Here is an 18,929-nt window from a genome sequence, read left to right on the forward strand (position 1 = left end):
GGTTGGGAACAGCAGGAGTTTAAAAAAACATGGGTAGGTTTGGAGCCAGAGCTGAGTTCCAGAGTGCTTGACTGTTTCATTTAGTTTTGACTGAATACTGAGTTCAATAACTACTTAAGAAATGGTTTTTGTCTTGAAAGTAATACTTGCATCATACACCAGAGTGCTCTCTTCAGTTACCTGATGAGATAACCGTAGCTTCTGGCCAGGGGCAGATGTCAGGTTGTACCCAACCTTCATGGAGTGTTTCTACACTTACCTGCCCACTGGAGAGTGTAGTGGTCAGCAGTGGTGGCCAAGTCACTGCCCATCTGCTCCTGGCTGACAGATCAACTCCTCTCACCCGCTCCATATCCAGCAAGAGGCTCTTTTTGCTTCCTCCCCCATCCTGTGAGCTGCTTGGTTTTTGCTCGTTTCATCATGACCCAGCGCAAACGGCAACCTCCCTGCTGACCTTGCCGAGAACACTCTATGGCCGATCTCCACAGGGAATAGCCACGTCTGCCATCCTTTGTCCCTGCACTCCTGGACTAAGGACTGGTACTTCACGGCCTTCCTCTCACGATCCTCCTTGCATCCTTCCTCCATTGAAGGAATTGAAACATGATTACCTTTGTTCACTGAGCCAGCCAATTTAATGCAGTCGCATGTGTGAATGTCATGAATGTTTCATCCCCAAGCATTCCATTGGTTTGAGAGTTGCTATGCAGCCCCTCAGTGTTGTTGCATGGTCCTAGGTTGTGGTTCTCCATAGAGGCTTTTCTGTGGAAATCTAAAGCTTCACTTCATTTCTCCTTAGAATATGCCAGTCGGCTGCACTAATTTGCAGGTGTCACCTTGCAGACCAAAATGTATCTTTTACCAAGTTGAGGTTCCAGTAGCAGTTGAGCTTTATTTCAGTATGTGTCTCTGGAAACAATCTGAGCACAGTCCTATGTTGTGCAGCTGCTTGGAATAAACCTGAACCCCTTTTTAGACTTTCCTGGCAAACATAAAGAAGTAGATGGCAACTTAATCTACAATTTAGCTAACTTGAGGGCAGCGTATGCATGGTAGCATAATAGACTTCGATTTTCATGAAAGATCTGATGGGGGTGCTCCTTCTGGTCACCTGTCAGGCAGGGGCTCAGTACCCTTTTAAGAGTTCTGGTGATGTATTCTGCAACATGACTGACAGTCTGACTGGGGAACCATCCATGGTATCCGCCAGGTCCTTCTCCCACAGAGGTTTCAGGAAATCCTTGCAGATGACTGCATGATTGACTTGTTGCTCACAGTTATTATCTTTAAAATGCAGGTGGAGCCTTCATGATCCAATTGAATGGACCCTTCTGTTGGAAAAATGATCAGATCCTTTCTTTTGAACACCAGAGACAAATAGAATCTCTGCAATGGCTTCTGTAAATTAGGACCTTGTAGTGTAGCAGCAACTTTACACTGGCTAATGCTGATGAGGAACAATTGGAATTACAGTGGATTCCGATTAATTGGGACACATTGAGATCTGTACATTTTGTCCCAGTTAGCCGAAGTTTCATGGAAATAGTTGAAAACGTGTTTAAAAAAGACAAACTGAATAACGAATTATGTATTTAAATGGAATATAGAACTAATTAGAACACTAACCAAAAGTGCTACAGTACTTTAAAACTGTATTAGTTCCTAATACATATGATGGAGGGATTCATCCAGTGTACGCAATGAACAAAATCAGTGCAGACACTTAGTGCAGATGATGGACTGCCTTCATGCAACGCTTCAGACAATTACATCCTCCAAATCTTCATTTCAATGTAATATTCAAGATGATTGTCGGTACCTTCAAATTCTTTGTAGTTCTTAACTTGTTGAAGTAGTGCAATCATTTCATTTTCACTCTTGGCTGTTTCTGGCATCTACAAGCCTGAATGCCTGAAACTGCAATGAGTAAAATAGTTCTGAATTGTCTTACTGACAAAAATCACTGCTCGATGAACACAAACACACACAACTATGCTTTTTAAAAACTGTTCACTCTAAGCACTGTGTAGCAACTAATGGCCACACAAGGGGGCTCGACTGATGATAGTTAGAACCTGTTCGCAGCAGTCTCTTGCACAAATGTCACAAGTAAATGAAGGGAAACCCAGCAATTTTATTGATTAGTTTTTGTTATTTATCAGTCATTCCAAATTAGCGACTGCCCCGATTAACCAATGGCTCAAGTAACCGGTGTCCACTGTGTTTGAATGTTGTCTCTGACCTTCAATAAACAAGTAAATTGTGGTGATGGTCTTGCAGTGAGTCCTACTTTCACATACATTTCAGAGTCATGCTCTATTGACAATAGGCATTTCATGGCACTGCAGAATTAATACCCGTCTCTGCAAAATGCTGCACAAAAGAGCACATTTGAGAATTTGCTCAAAGCTTCCTTGAAGTAAGTACCCTTGTTGAATTTTGGGAACTGGTGGCTCACGACCACTCATAGTGAAGAAGGTGAGACTGAGAGCTTTGAGGCTGCATGACAGGAAGACAAAGAAATCCTGCATAAGTGATAGAAGGAAAGCACCACCTTTGTGCACCAAGTTAGCTTACCCTGCTCTCTCTTTGGAGGTATCTGCATTTCCTACATGGTCTTCGTTAACCAACTCAGAACCCACAAAATTAGAATGGAGGCAAGCCTTCCTTGATCCTGAGGATTGAGGAAGAGGAACCAAAGGTTTGTATTCAAAAAACTTAAATGTATATCAGTGTATGGTCTGTAATACTTTACTGAAGCTCCAGCCTAAATTATCTGTTCAAGCATTTTGGAGCATATAACTTCATCATGCCACAAACCAAACTTGGCTCGTTGACTTTATTAACTTTACCTCCAACTTTCACCCTGCCCTCAAGTTTACCTGGTCTATTTCCGACACCTCCCTCCCCTTTCTAGATCTTTCTGTCTCTGTCTCTGGAGACAGCTTATCCACTGATATCTACTATAAGCCGACTGACTCTCACAGCTATCTGGACTATTCCTCTTCTCACCCTGTCTCTTGCAAAAACGCCATCCCCTTCTCGCAATTCCTCCGTCTCCGCCGCATCTGCTCTCAGGATGAGGCTTTTCATTCTAGGACGAGGGAGATGTCTTCATTTTTTTAAAGAAAGGGGCTTCCCTTCCTCCACTATCAACTCTGCTCTTAAACGCATCTCCTCCATTTCACGTACATCTGCTCTCACTCCATCCTCCCACCACCCCACTAGGAATAGGGTTCCCCTGGTCCTCACCTACCACCCCACCAGCCTCCGGGTCCAACATATTATTCTCCGTAACTTCTGCCACCTCCAACGGGATCCCACCACTAAGCACATCTTTCCCTCCCCCCCTCTCTCTGCATTCTGCAGGGATCGCTCCCTACACAACTCCCTTGTCCATTCGTCCCCCCCATCCCTCCCCACTGATCTCCCTCCTGGCACTTATCCATGTAAGCGGAACAAGTGCTACACATGCCCTTACACTTCCTCCCTTACCACCATTCAGGGCCCCAAACAGTCCTTCCAGGTGAGGCATCACTTCACCTGTGAGTCGACTGGGGTGATATACTGCGTCCGGTGCTCCCGATGTGGCCTTTTATATATTGGTGAGACTCGACGCAGACTGGGAGACCGCTTTGCTGAACATCTACGCTCTGTCCGCCAGAGAAAGCAGGATCTCCCAGTGGCCACACATTTTAATTCCACATCCCATTCCCATTCTGACATGTCTATCCACGGCCTCCTCTACTGTAAAGATGAAGCCACACTCAGGTTGGAGGAACAACACCTTATATTCTGTCTGGGTAGCCTCCAACCTGATGGCATGAACATTGACTTCTCTAACTTCCGCTAGGCCCCACCTCCCCCTCGTACCCCAGCTGTTACTCCTTTTTATGCACACATTCTTTCTCTCACTCTCCTTTTTCTCCCTCTGCCCCTCTGAATATACCTCTTGCCCATCCTCTGGGTCACCCCCCCCCCCGTCTTTCTCCCTAGGCCTCCTGTCCCATGATCCTCTCGTATCCCCTTTTGCCTATCACCTGTCCAGCTCTCGGCTCTATCCCTCCCCCTCCTGTCTTCTCCTATCATTTTGCATCTCCCCCTCCCCCTCCAGCTTTCAAATCCCTTACTCACTCTTCCTTCAGTTAGTCCTGACGAAGGGTCTCGGCCTGAAATGTCGACTGCGCCTCTTCCTATAGATGCTGCTTGGCCTGCTGCGTTCACCAGCAACTTTGATGTATGTTGCTTGAATTTCCAGCATCTGCAGAATTCCTGTTGTTTCAGAAATTAAGGTTTAGGGTTCCATCATGATATGATATAAAATATCTCTACAATATTATCAAACACAGTTGAAACCAATTGACTGGATCAGGCGGTTTTTGTGACTAGTCTTAACATTTTTTCTGCTTTTTTTTTATCTGCTCTGACCTTTGTGGTATCAGTAATTTAGGTTCTGAACCAAGGAACCCAAGGCTTGGTTTACATGATGTCCCTTTATTTAGTGCGTGTTGGAGATCTATAGCAGGTTATTGGTTCTATTAGCATCAGCCAATTTTCGTGTTGGTGTTTGGAGTTTATTTGCAAAATCGACCTCCCTGTCTAGAATATGGGCATTGATTCACATTCGCATCTTTAGACTTCTAATAACTCATTTGACATTCAGTGGTATAACGTCAATGGATTATCCTCTGACACCTTTTCAAGGTATTGATTCAGGAATTCAAATGTTAATGGTTCAGTGTCTGACTGAAAAAATGTGACCTTGCATTATCTCGCAGTCTCATTCCTTTAAATGAAATACGTAATTGCATCAATTATTGCTATAAAGAATGATTCATCATGCAATTTAACAGGATGATGCGTTTTGGTACCACATCCTCTGCGGTATATAATTTTGTATTGAACTTTAACTTAGGATATATTGCAACACTAACTCCTTTTTTTGTTCTTTATCTTCTCAGAGCTCATCGTTCCTCTGGCAGCGGTGATGAGAAGGTATAGTGGATAAATAAGTTTGATAAAGTATTAGTATTTTATACGTTTATCATAATCATCACAAATGAAAGCAGGCCGATTGCTAAGTAATTACATAGGTTCAGTGTAACTTCATTTGCTTGTGTTGTCAGTAAGAGCTCCCATTTATAATATTTTTAAAACATCATATTCACTGAAAATGGAGTCTTTGCTATGCATGTATCCCCAGGCCACAGACTTTTGATTTCCTCTGCATTTATGCTTGGATATCTTGGTATTAGTAAAAACACTATACTGTTGATATGAAATATGATATAACCTTGGGTTATACTCAAATGAATACTGATTAAAATTATATTTGTAAAGTGGATTGCAGCTGAATGAGGAGATCAACACTTGGAATAATGGAAATTGCTTTCTAAACCATAGTGATTGCCAATACATTGACTAGCATTCATAATCAATATATTGCTCCCCATTGGTTTTGCTCTGTCTATATCTGTTCTGAATGAGTTATACTTTAGGCACAAAACTTTGGAGAAAATTACCGCTTACTGCTTTGCTAAATACACACAGTGCTCTTTTACCTGATTGCATTAGAGCATCAGTTGTTAGTACTATGCTTATTGACAGCCATCTTCTTCATCCTGTTTAGTGAACATTTAAAAGATTAGTGTTTTTGATCTTCTTGAGGGCAATTAGGCAAGCCAGAGTTGAGTTATTTACATTTTTGGATCTGGGTGTGTCTGGCAAGGCAGTATTTATTTACTTATTGCTTAATGATCTTGAACTGGTGGTAACATGTCATCTGAGACTACTATGGTCATTCTGGTCAGGTTGCTCCCCACAGTGTGGGCACATGTTATGGGATTTCAATTCAGTAACAATGGAAAAATTGTCAGGATTGTGTGCAGCTTGGAAGGGGACACCCCAAGTGATTGTATTCAGATATATCTGTGTTTTGTTTTTGATGATAGTCTAGCCAGTGCTGTTAGAGTCGTCTAATTAGGTAACTACAGTGCATTCTGTAATCAGCATGGACTGGTGATGGAGGAAAGGTGCATTTAAGACAGTGGTTAGGGTTCTAATCAAATAGGCTGTTTTGACTTGGTGTCAAGCTTCCTAAAAGTTGCTTGATCTGCAATTATCCAGGCAAGTAGACAAAGTTTAGTCATAATCTAGGTTTGTCTTCAGGATAGTGGTCAGGTTTTGCTCACCACAGAATATTCAAGTTCTCAAAATATTCATGTGGCTATGTACTTATATATGTGAATTTTTTTTAAAGCATAAAATGCTAGAAATGCTCAGCAAGTTATCATCTTTTGGAGAGAAAGGGTTTACGTTTCACTTTTGCAGTTCCTACATTTTTTAAAATTTATGTACATTTGCTTGTTTTTTTTTATTCTAGCTGCTCCCATTTACTCACTGACCAGATAAGCTTATTTACATTTTTTTTGCCAAGGTCACTCTGGTTTACCTGTTCAGAGACATTCTCCCTACCAGCTGTCCCTCCACACCGCTCTTCCACTGCTTCTTCCTGTCCTAGTTTTGACAAAGGAATTTTGACTTGAAACATGTAATCCTGTTTCTTTTCTCATTGTTGCAGTCTGATCTGCATATTCCTCTTTCTTTCTGGTTATGTGGCTGGTTAGTTGAATCAGTGATGATCCTGTCACGTACAACATAAAAATGCATTGAAAATCTAGAGAAGGTAGTTCCAGTCCCTTGTTGGAGATCATCACTGACTCAAATTTCTGTGGTGTGAATGTTACTTTCCACTTAGTCTTGTGTTTGAGTGCTGCTTTGATCTTGTCTCATGCAGGCATGGACTGCTTCATGTGCTGAAGATTTATAAGTAGAATTGAACTGTGCAGTTATCAGCAAATTTTGACTTGTTGATGAAAGATCATTGAAGTATTTGAAGGTGGTTGTCATGGCAATTCAATGCTTGACCTCAAACAATCATAACCAAATTCTTTCTTTGTGAGGTATTACTCTATCCTCTGGAGTATACTGCTCCACATCTCATGCATCATTTATACACCAAACTTCTCCACACCCACATTTTTGAATCATTGTTTTAATTCAGAAGTCCTTAATATATCGAACATTTAGTTCAATGGAAATAAACTGAAGTTTTAAGGTTAGATAAATATTTTGTGTCCTCTTGATAGAACCAATGGACTTGAGATGGTATTTTGTAGACACTTTAATTTGAGTGCAGTATGGAAAGGGATGGAGAAATAACAACTTGAGTTATTATTGAATACTGTTTACTTTTCTGAAATTTTGTTTAACATTATTATTTACATACCAAAAGGAGGAGTGGTTCATTTTGCACAAATCAAAGTCCCAGTATTAATTATGTTTCTGCTAACAAGTGACAAAGACATAAAGGGCTAAATCCTTTATGGCAACACACACAAAATGCAGGCGGAATTCAGCAGATTAGACAGCATCTATGCATTTCAGGCCAAGACTCTTCATCTGGACTGGAAAGGAAGGGGGAAGGAACCAGAATAAGAAGGTGGGGGAGGTGAAGGGGTACAATCTAGAAGGTGATAGGTGAAGACAGATGGGTGGGGGAGGGGGAATGAAATAAGTAGATGGGAGGTGATAGGAAAGGTGGGGAAGCAGGAATCTGATAAGACAAGAGAATCACCAGTGGGTGTAAGGGATGGAGGGGCACCAGGCAGAGGTGATGGGCAGGTGATGAAAAGAGAAGAGGTAAGAGGGGAGCCAGGGTGAGGAATTGAAGAGGGAAGGGGAGTGGGTAAATTACCAGAAGTTAGAGAAATTGATGTTCATGTCATTAGGACAACTTGGAGTAGCTGGCAGGGTGCTGGAGTATGTTGTAGAATAGAGACAATGGAATACAAGTACAGACAGTAGTTCCCTGAATAACACTGATACTATAAATGAGCATGGTCTTTTTTTCTCAGATTTCTTTCTAAATATGAAAGGCTTAGATTTAAGGGTAGTGAGCGAAGGATTTAAAGAGGACCTGAGGGGTTACGTTCTCACACAGGGTGGTGGTAAGTGGAATGATCTGGCAGAAATAGTGGTAGAGGTGGATAAAAATACAACTTTGAAAGACCTTTCCTTCTCTGGTTCAGAGCCACACTCACCCCTCTGCAATTGCTTCGATGCTTCGATCTCCCTTGTCGCTTTAATCAGCAAACAATGGGAGCTTTAGTCGGCGAAATGGAGCCAAACATCGGCTTGTGCTCCGTCCTGCAGCCTGTTCACCACGAGGTTCCCGCATGCTGTCTCTCTGGAATTTTGTCAACGTCACTGCCCTTCGCGTGCGAAGTGGAGGCCTGACCTTGGTAGGTCTTGGCAATGCTTTGATCATTAATCACTTCAAAAACCTGCTTGAGACACAGCAGCCAGTCACTTCTCAAACACCCAATAAGTGGCAAGGAACTGGCAAGCTTTCTTCTTTGTAATGGAATCCATTGAGATTGCGGTTCCATCCACAATCTGCCCAGGGGAGCATGATGTGATGTGTTCACACTTCATCCCAAAGGGTCACAGGTGTAGTGAAGAGAACAGTGCTGTAACAACCAGATCTGCAAATCCTTGTGTGTCAGTCTCTGTAGTAGAATGGGTTCAGACAGCACAGTCTCCCATCCTCTATCATAGAGATCTTAGACAGCAGCAAGCAGGAGGGACCAGACCAGACACTGAATTTGGAAGAGATGGCAAACTTGTTTTCTTCCCTTAAACTGAATCAAACTTCCAAAAACTGACTCGTTGGGACTGGATGGGCCCAGACCAGCACGTTTTCTCATTGGCAGTGTGTCAAAATCCATGAGGAAGGGCGGCATTGTCATTGTTTGCAATCAGAAAGAGGAGAGATCCGGTCAATGGCAACCCAGTTCACTGCTGAATGGGGATACAGGTTCCAAGGTCATCACCAGTCAGATCACATTTGTTCTGGGATATATATTGTGGTACACCAGACCAGACCTATGATGTACCTAGCAGGAAAATCTCTGACTGTCCTGCATTGCTTAGGGAGTGAGGAAAGAAGAGGCACACTTATCTGGACAGCTGAGGCAAGATATTTGACAGGATATTACTCGTGTAAGTGAAAAACATGCTCTCCAAGGTAGGCTTTGGGGAGGGAATAGAGAACTGGTTCTATCTGCTCTCTAGTAGTGGTCTAATCAATGGGTAGGAGACAGGCTTCTCTATCAATTCTGGAGTCAGACAAATTTGCCTAATCTCTCTCGTCTTGTTTTCATGGTGAACATGCTGACTCAGGAGGAACATGTTGCTGTATAACATGTTGTACGGGAGCATAGTGGTTAGGAGCAGCACTGTAGCATAAGCTAGCACATTGCTATCACAACACTAGCAACCCAGGTTCAATTCTACTGCTCCCTGTGAGATATTTGTATTTACTCCCCGTGACTATGTGGGTTTCCTCCTAGATCCCAAAAATGTATGGGTTAGTAAGTTAATTGATTACATGGGTGGCATGGGCTTTTTTGGCCAGCAGGGCTGTTACCATGCAGTATTTCTAAATAAAATAAGATAGATAAAGAGTGGTGATAATGCCAGGCAGTAGGCAAACTCAGATCAAAACCTCCCTGTTCACACACAATGTTGCTATCTACTGCTTGGATCCAAGGTCAGTCCCATCATCGATCAACATCTGTGACGAGTCTCAACTTGTCCTTAACCCTTTCACCCTGAAGATGCTGCAGATCTTGTTCAGAGGAGCCAGGGTGTGTGCAAAAATTGGCACAAATATATAAGCAAGGTCTATTTTAAAAACTGGAAATGCAGGGACAGCACTTCTTCACTGACGGGCAAGAGGGATTAGAAACAAAGATTAGCTTTATTTGTCACATCGGGAAAGGTCCCTTAGGTGGATGAAGCACAGTAGGTGCAAGTTCCAATCTGGAATAAGCAGAGGTACTCTGCAGGCAATGGTTGTTGGTTAGAAGTGGCCCAGTTAGTTTGTGGGGAAGGTGAGTTAGAATTTTGGGGAGGGTTGTGACCTTAATATTTGGACCAGACCAGATCATGGGAATACAGTATGAGCCCTAAGTATGAGTTGAGGAACTGGCTGGCTGTTATGATCAAAGAACATCAGGATTATGATCACGCTCGAACGTTGGAGATGGAAAATCCAAAGAAACACAAGAAACCTTGTGTACAGTTCTTACATGAGACTTAATGAGATTGGCTCCAATGTGGTCTCTGATCTGGTGGTAGCCTTTAAGTTTCCATTAAGCAGACGTCTCCTACCTTGTTTATGGCGAGATGCAGCACAGAAACAGGCCCTTCAACCTATTGACCCTGCAGCAGCCATCATCCACCCATTTTATAAAAATCCAACATTTGTCCCTCCTTCTCTCTCCACATTATCTGACTGCACATGGGTTTTACCACTAACCTGCACACTCAGAGCAGTTTCCATTGGCCAATTTAACCTACCAACACATGTTTTGGGATGTGGGAGGGAAAAAGGAGAATGTGGAGGAAACGCATGTGCTCATAGGGAGAACATACCGACTCCACACATACAGTACCAAAAGTCAGAATTTACCCTTGGACTCTGGCACTGGGCCAGACCTGTTTTGGGTTTGCGTCGTTAAGATAAGTAAAATGTATGTACAATGGATCACGGCTTCATTTGGGAAACAAGAAATAAATACACAACTGATATAAGTTACAAAACCAATCCAAGCTAAGAGGCTGTGCATCATTCAATTTCTAAGTCCTGGGTAACCATGTAAAAGGTTACAAAGGGGAAACATTGTCATACAGAGAGTGGTGCATATATGGAATGAGCTGCCAGAGGGTCTAGTAGAGTTGCAGCAATACAAGCATTTAAAAGATACTTGGACAGGTTGATAGTTATGAAAGATTTAGAGGGATTTGGGCTAAATGTAGAAAAATGGGAATAGCTCAAGTAGACAACTCTTTGGCATGGACAAATTGGGTTGCAGTGTTTGTTTCTATGTTTTAATACTGCTGACGCTTTATAAGGCACCAGTGTGACTGCACTTGGAGTATTATGAGCGGTTTTGGGCCCCTTATATAAGAAAAGATGTGCTGCCATTGGAGAGGGTCTGGAGGAGGTTCTCTAGAATGATTCAGGGAATAAAACAGTTAAAATAGAAAGAGCACTTGATGGCTCTGACCCTGTACTCACTGGAATTTAGAAGAACAGGGAGGGTGAATCTTGTTGAAACCTATCGAATGTTGAAAGGGCTTGATAGAGTGAGTGAAGATGTCTCCTATAGTGAGAGAGTCAAATAGCAGAGCGTACAGCCTCAGCATAGAGAGACGTCCATTTAGAACAGAGATGAAAAGGAATTCCTTTAGCCATAGAGTGGTGAATTTTTGGAATTAATTGCCACAGATAGCTATGGAAGCCAATTCATTGGGCATATTAGATGCTCTTGATTAGTCAGGGCATCAAAGGTTATGGGGAGAAGGCAGGAGAATGTGGTTGAGAGGGAAAATAAATCAGCCATGATGGAATGATGGAGCAGATTTGATGGACTGAATGGCCTAATTCTGCCCTTATGTCTTATGGTCTTATAATATATGAAGAAAATGTGTCACCACAGAATGACAATGCAGAGGGCACTTCAGGATGAAATAGTCAATTTTGTCAATTCATCTTGCTCACTAGCAATCTGATTTTAAAATGTATGTACAAGTATCAAAATGAGATGTGTTACTTTTGCTTCAGTGTCTTTTATTAAATGCAGAAGCACTGAAAAGACAAACATCTTTTAAACTATGTTTAAAAAGTTAAGTGCTATGGCAGAACACTTCTCTCTGCTTTTGTTATTTCTGGACTTCTCATAGTCTTGTAGCTTCTTTCCTTCTACCACACTGCATATTCTGTCTCATCCTGTCTCATGACTTGCATCAAATGTCATTCCTATGAAATCACCAACCAAACAGTATTCCTGGTTTGGCAGAATCTCAAAGATTAAAATTACTTGGCCTTGCCTTCAATTCCCTCCATGGTTTTGCCCCTCCCTATTTGTGTAATTTCTTCAAGCTCACAGACTTTGTGCTTCTCTAGTTCTGAATTCTTACAATCTTAATTGCTTTACTATTGATTTTTTTCTTCGTTCTCAAATTCCCTCCCTAATCTCTTTAATTCTATTACATTAAAACTCAGAAACTTAACTTCAGTGTGTCAAGCCCTCCAGCCAGCCCAGTCCCTGTATTTCTCTCCCCACTGTCCTCTAATAATTTACTTTTTAAATACTTGGCCCTTGACCAAGATAACGATTGACCATTCTGATACCATACAGAAGCTTTAATTTTGTCTGATAATATTTCTGTTAGGCACCTCTGGATGTTGTACTGCAATAACAATGCTATGTAGATACATTTATTTAGGCTGGGTTAGCATCTGTCTTAAGTTTTAAACTTTCAGGTATTCTAAATCTGAGTCATGTTGCATGTTTTCATTTGATGGGAATCTACTTCAGGCTTGTCATTTTTTCAGTGACTTATTGATACCAAAGAGTTAAAGTAGTCTTGGAAATGCATCATTTAGCGATGAAACAAATCAAATTAGTTGAGGATCCTTGCCAGACACATGATGGGAGGCCCCTTGTAGTGACAGTAATAACTGTTGATGACATCTTCAAGTAGAAAGTGCTTTACTATCACGGAAATGAAAGTTGACATTTTCACTGAAAGATCCCCCTTCAACCAATATGCAAATTGCAGATATATTTGCATTTTCAGAACTAACTTCAGATTTTAACTTTTTTCATTTGTTTCTATGCTACTGCTAAGTTCTTATTGAAAAGCAGAGTATAGACTATTAACTAATGGTGTGTTGGTGTTCAGCTAGAATAATCAAATATAACATTGGAAGTATTGGAAGAGAACCAATTCTGTTTAGTTGTGTGGGTGTAGAAGAGCAAGCTAGAGAGCTTCAAATTATGAAAGCAAATCTCAGGTGAGATGACAGGAGGTTTTTATTTTCACAGGCAGTCATGATTTCCTGAACAGTTTGCCCATGTGTGCACTAGCATGGTTTCACTGTAGGCCTGCAAGTAGAAGCCATTTCTGATTATAAAACATTGGATTAATTGGCAAGGACTGGAATATCAGACTCAGGACTTGACTAGAACATGAATGCTGATGCTTTTTTTCCTCCCATCCAACATTGTAAAAAAAAGTGACTGAGTGAGGGAAACTAGAGGCTTCATGCAAGATTGTACTGTTGCAGTATGTGATCAAGAAAAAATAACTTGACCTTGACCAAACCTAGTCTTGTATACACAGGGATAGTGTGGCAGTGTGCCCTGTTAACCTTGAAGAAAGCTAAAATAACAGTCAAGTATCTCTGTGATGTAATTTCAGTTTTGGGGGATGGTAGATTTTTTGGTATCAATTATAGGGGATTTCTGACATACACTAATGATAATACTCCATAATAATGTAATCTTATCTTGCATCCAGATAAGCAAATAACTTCTAAAATTTCAGTTACAAAGCTTGTAAATGTTTCAGCCAATAATGAATAATTCATATTCATTTTAACTCTCTTTTCTCTCTCTCTTTTCGCCCTTGCGCTCTTTCAGGCTAAATAGTTTGTAAATAGTTAAAGTCCTGATCAACTCACTGATTAATTATTGATTCCATCAGCAAAGTAGCTGTCTAATTCTGCACGTGTGGAAGCCAGATGTTACTGTCTGCTTCAAGTGGGAAAATGATGAACACTGACAAGTTTTGCCATCATTATAACCACAAGATCTGAATCTGTCCTTAACTCATGTCATGCTGAATGGGACATCCACCCCCACAAGATAATTTCAGTTCAAATGTTATCTTAAAGCAATCTTGAAATAATTAAATCCAGCTGTGTACAAACCTGTCTTTTATAGCAAAAAAAATGCTGCATCTGTTTTGAGAAATTTTAATTACCTAAATCATGTTTAAGCTGTCCAACAGAATCTAAAGTAGTATGGGTGTACTGTACCTACCTACTTGTAACCTAGTTTGCCTCTATTTTACATCATGCCTTTTTCATAATGTTATATATTCAATTATCTTGCTATAGTCCCTTCAATCACACATCTCTCTCCATAGGATAATAGAATTATGATTACAAGAAAAAGGCTATTTGGCCCCTTGCACCCCCTTCAGTGTACTGGACTGGTGATCCTAGCAGTTACGATTAATATGTCAAAATTGTTTTAAAATGACTAATACATTTGTATGTTTTTACCATATGTTTTCTGGCTAATGAGTGTAAACCCATTGTCATAATCTCAAGATGAGGGAAAAGCCATTTAGGACAGAAATAACATCACATTTCTTTGTTCAGGAAGTGGAGAGACGTTACATATACTTAGGATTGTGTGGAGTCCCCATCATCAACAAAGATCAATCGTCTTTTTTTGAAAAATAGAGGAATTACGAAGATTGGGATAGGGGAGGAAAATGGTGCTGTGGTGGGAAAAAAAAGATGCATAATCTTGTTGAATGAGCCAAAACACTCCTTTTTATTACATTCCTGTGTTCAGCTAATCAAGTTTGTTATGGAAAAATTATTCTCCAAGGACAGCAAAGGAAATTATTTCAACTTGTGTAGCAGTGATTTGCTTTTTGATTCTATGTTTTTGCTGCTGATATTTTAAATTCTGTGTGGTATTATGTAATCATATTCTTGTGATTTATATTTATTATTTAACACTGCTTGAGTTTGCTGTTGGATTACTGTGTAACTGCATGTTGCTTGTGGTGTTGAGTTTTTCTGTGTTGTTTTTTTTGCTTAGGGTTTTAAATTTGCTGCGTCTTCAGTTCCGAAGTATTCGTTTGACTCCAGCATGCCATTGAATAAGACAGCCAGACCTTTTGGTGCCGTAACAATGGAAAGTTCAAATTCAGGGACACCAATAAAGTCAGTGAGCTACAAACCTGTTTCATTGTACACTCCACCTTCTGCTTTGCCCAGTAGTGCACCTGCAAACCAGACACAGCTAAAATATGGCTCAGCCACAGAAAAACGCAGCTCAGTTGCATCTACACTGCGGCATCCCAATGGGTATGTGAAAACACGCTTTCAGATCGCTCAATGAAATGTAGTCCTTATAGCTGATACCTTCAAAATTGCTGTACTAAAGAGGGAGAATCTACTGCTAAGTTTAAGGTTTCTGAGTAATTTATTTAAAACAAGCGAATGATACGTTATTTGCTCAGATATTTCAATAGGATGGGCAGAGTTATTTAGGTCAAACTATATGCACTTTAGTTGTAGATGAAATGGAGTTAAAAACAATAATTTAGTAGTAGGATTCCCTCTCTCGAATGGCACTGCCTTTATGAAAGAACACTTGATATGTTAATACAAAAATTGCACCAAAATACCTTCTGCATGATGTATGGGAGTTCAGACACTTTAGTTTGTTGATTTAAAAAAAAAAAATTTCAAGCTTCCTGGCAGCTCTGCTTTTTAATGATATGAACAAAATGTGTCTCTGTTCACTGCCTTATGCAACTTCACAATTGGCTTTTGCTTTATTCCATAGCCATTTAAGAGAAAAAAAACTGAAGTATAATTCACTCACTGTGATACTTTTATATTTGCAAAATTTGCATTTCAGGTTGAAGCAGAAGTCCCCATACTAATTCTGCTTATTTTCTAGGACTATTATTTGTTGTATTTTAATTAATCTTTTAAATTTGCATTTGTGTTTGATTAGTCCATGATGTTTTCAGTTAAGTTTGTGCAACAATATAGCATTGGATTACTGTTTAGGAACTGGAAGTTGGCTTCAGTAACATACCAAGCTGTGTGCGTCTTCCTTTTAAAGAAATTATAAATAAGCTTGCAGGTCACGATCATATTACACTGGTGCCCATTAAAGTCTGCCCATACTTGGAAAGGCATATATATAACTGTACCTATATTGGGCATCATGAATACTTAACTGCTGCTCTGGTTAGCAAGCTTTGATGATCCTGGTTGTCAGGAAGATGTATGATAGTGAAAATCTGCTGATGTAGAATGTTGTTTTCATTGCACTGAAACACTGACATAATTTTGATCGATTTTAAAACTAAGGATGGGTGGGTAGTAAAATCTCAGAGGCATACATGCAGAACCAAATTGGGCTGGTTAATGAGATGCTAGTATTTGATTCTGTCGTGAGCTTCTGTTAACCAGATGAGCATGAAATGAAGCATCCTTTAAAGTATTGATTCTAACAGTAAAACAGAAACTTGAGAACTTTGAAATGCGAGGAGTTGAAACTAGATTTTGGTAAGAATGCAGAGATTGATGGAAAAAGAAAATTTGGGCAGGGTGTAAAATGGCTGCCATTCATAATTACTTATTTTGTGCTATTGCCACAGGCCCATTTCACCTTGTGATTTGTAGCTTTTTACAAACATACTTACCTGAAAGCAATTCCACTTGCACAACATATTCTGGGAGTTATGAACATGTTCAGTAGTAAAATAATTAAATCTCTCTTGTGATGCTTATAATCTTATATAACTTTTAATAATTACCATTTACGGGATGGTTACTTTTGTTAATATGTAAAACAAGTTGCAATAAATGGATTATTATAAAGGTAGGTATATCACAATTGCTGGAATAATAATGTGTATTTTTTCTTCATTACTGCCTGATCACAGAACAATGGTGTATTTGGCAAACTTCAATATATTCTATCCATGTACTCAAAAATTTACGAAGCAGCATTTAACTTTTTCTTTTGTTGTTCCTCAAAATCATTATAATGTGTGTCATTCAGAAGAACAGAGTTTGAACAGGAAGTGGTTTGGACTTGGTGAAATGCAGATAAAATATTCAAAAACAGCTATAATTATAATGTATTCCTATACAAAGCAGAAGGCTGTAAAATGTAAGCAGATACAACCTTTCATTTTTGTCAGTAAGCCTGTCTAATTAATGATGTGGCATTGCAAATTTGCTGTGCTTTGGGATATTTGTCCTTGCAATCTGTTTTGAATTTTGTACTTCTTGTTAATCCTATGCGTAAACATGAAACATTATCTGCATCAATGGTTAAATGAAAATGTACTGAATGCTATTGTTCCAATGATTTTCGAATTAATTTCATATGAGACTGTAAACAAAGATGAAAAGGATATTTTAAAAAGAGAAGCAAACAACAAAATGATCTGTCTGTAAGCCTTGGAATTACAGTCATTCTGTTGTGATTAAATCCTGTTCTGCAGATCATTCCATCTGTGCATTTGAGTTTTATCTCCTTTTTACCCCAGTTATTTTGTTGTTGGGGAAACTTTATCTTTTGGCTAGATTTCATAATTAATTTATTTGCATCTTTCTTTCCTTTAGGAGGATACTCTAATCAAGTTAGTATATCTCCATCTTTGCATGGATTGCTATTTGTGGCATGTTACTATTCTTTTTAGTAAGAATTTTTTCAAAAGATTTACATAAAATAGAAGAATGAGCTTAAAGTATGCATAGCTATGAATCATTTTATATTAAAATGCAAAATCCATGAACAAAATACAAATGATCACAGTAAAGAAATCTGTTGATACATGGAATGGCATTTTACCATCTTATTTAACAAAAGGGAGGAAACACAAGTGTTTATCATTTCTTGAGAGAAATGTGTTTAATAATACCTCACAGGCATGCAGTGAACTTTGCTTTTGTTTAATCCCTTTGAGTGTGTAGCAAGAACTCAGGTTATATTCAGTCAGATGGTGGGAGACAGAATCCTTGAATTCTTTTCTCTGGATAATTGGCAGCTTGCTTTCTGGTTCTTAACCTAGAGCAGAGTACAGCTATTCTGGGATAACTATTTTTGTGCTGAACTTTGGATGCTATTTTCTGCTCATCACTTAGGATATATTTTCACCTTCTTTATTGGAACATTAATACCATCCAACCTTATCTTCACTCGATCTATTTACTGTGCATCTAGTTTCTAACTGAACAGTATTATCCAATTTTGCATTTCGTTCTGTGGTTGTTAGTGTTTTTAACCTTTGAATTTTATATAAATTCCACTATACTCTCTGGTTATTTCCTTGTTGTTGTGATATGAATTTTTCATTTAAGGTCCTTTGCTTTCCTTAACTAAGTTTTCAGTTAAGCTATCTTTTTAGACTTCTGTAGTTTGTATACATAACAGTTAATGCTTCCAAACTATTTATACTGAGCAGCAGGAGGATTCTAACTATAAGCCTCTGTTTCATTCAAGGGCCTTTCTGTAAATCCTTCTATTTAATTTCATGATAGTAGTTTGCAAAGGTGTTACTTTAGGACTCGGCCGCAAGCTCTTGTACACACTTTTCATATATTTAGCATCCTAGGTTCATCTAAGTGTGATTGCAGAGATCTGGGAAGAAAGGAAAAGGGTGTGCTTAGTGAATTTGAGGAGCTAGGGACCAAAATAAAATGCTGAACCAAATAGGTGGTAATCTGTGGATTGTTACATGGGTTTTATGCAAATCGGCACAGGGTAAATAAGATCAGAGAGATAAATATGTGGCTCAAGGATTGATGTGGGAGAAATGGGTTTGAATTTGTGAGACATTGGCACCAGTATTGGGGAAGTTGGGGAGAGCTGTACCAATGAACCATGCTGGAACCAGGGTTCTGGCAAATCACATAACTAGGACTGTGAATAGGGCTTTAAACTAAATAACAGGATATGGACTGAACAGCTTGGGAAAAGTATGAATAAAATAAATGGGAAGGAGAGTGTAGGAGAAGTTAGTGAAATCTCCAGAATAGAAAGTTTAGAAATTGATAAGAATTTAACTTCCAACAACATGCTGTCAAAATTGGGGGGGGGGAAGAAAAGGGTAGTGAATACAGGACTGAAGGTATTATATTTGAGTGCACTCATTATACAAAATAAGGTAGACACGGTGAGAAATTGGCAGTTACGATGTTGTAGGCATCACAGAGCTGTGATTGAAAGAAGATCACAGCTACG

At 39.6% G+C, this 18,929-nt stretch overlaps 1 protein-coding gene across 7 annotated transcripts in view; it reads left to right on the top strand.

Annotated features, from left to right (window-relative positions):
- pdlim7 (PDZ and LIM domain 7) overlaps positions 1-18,929 on the top strand; it is a 144,899-nt gene that overhangs the window by 55,332 nt on the left and 70,638 nt on the right. For 3 of the 7 annotated variants that reach the window (XM_063053427.1, XM_063053426.1, XM_063053429.1), the window contains exons 3-4: positions 4,962-4,995; positions 14,754-15,022. The exons of 1 other annotated variant lie outside the window; for it this stretch is intronic. In XM_063053427.1, coding sequence (XP_062909497.1) covers positions 4,962-4,995; positions 14,754-15,022 — 303 coding nt within the window. Of the gene's footprint in view, positions 1-4,961; positions 4,996-14,753; positions 15,023-17,308; positions 17,326-18,929 lie in introns of all 7 variants that reach the window. 3 more of the 7 variants (XM_063053430.1, XM_063053431.1, XM_063053428.1) reach the window with 2 other exon arrangements.

The sequence above is a fragment of the Mobula hypostoma genome, chromosome 7 (genome assembly GCF_963921235.1).
Source record: "Mobula hypostoma chromosome 7, sMobHyp1.1, whole genome shotgun sequence".
Taxonomy (NCBI): Eukaryota; Metazoa; Chordata; class Chondrichthyes; order Myliobatiformes; family Myliobatidae; genus Mobula; species Mobula hypostoma.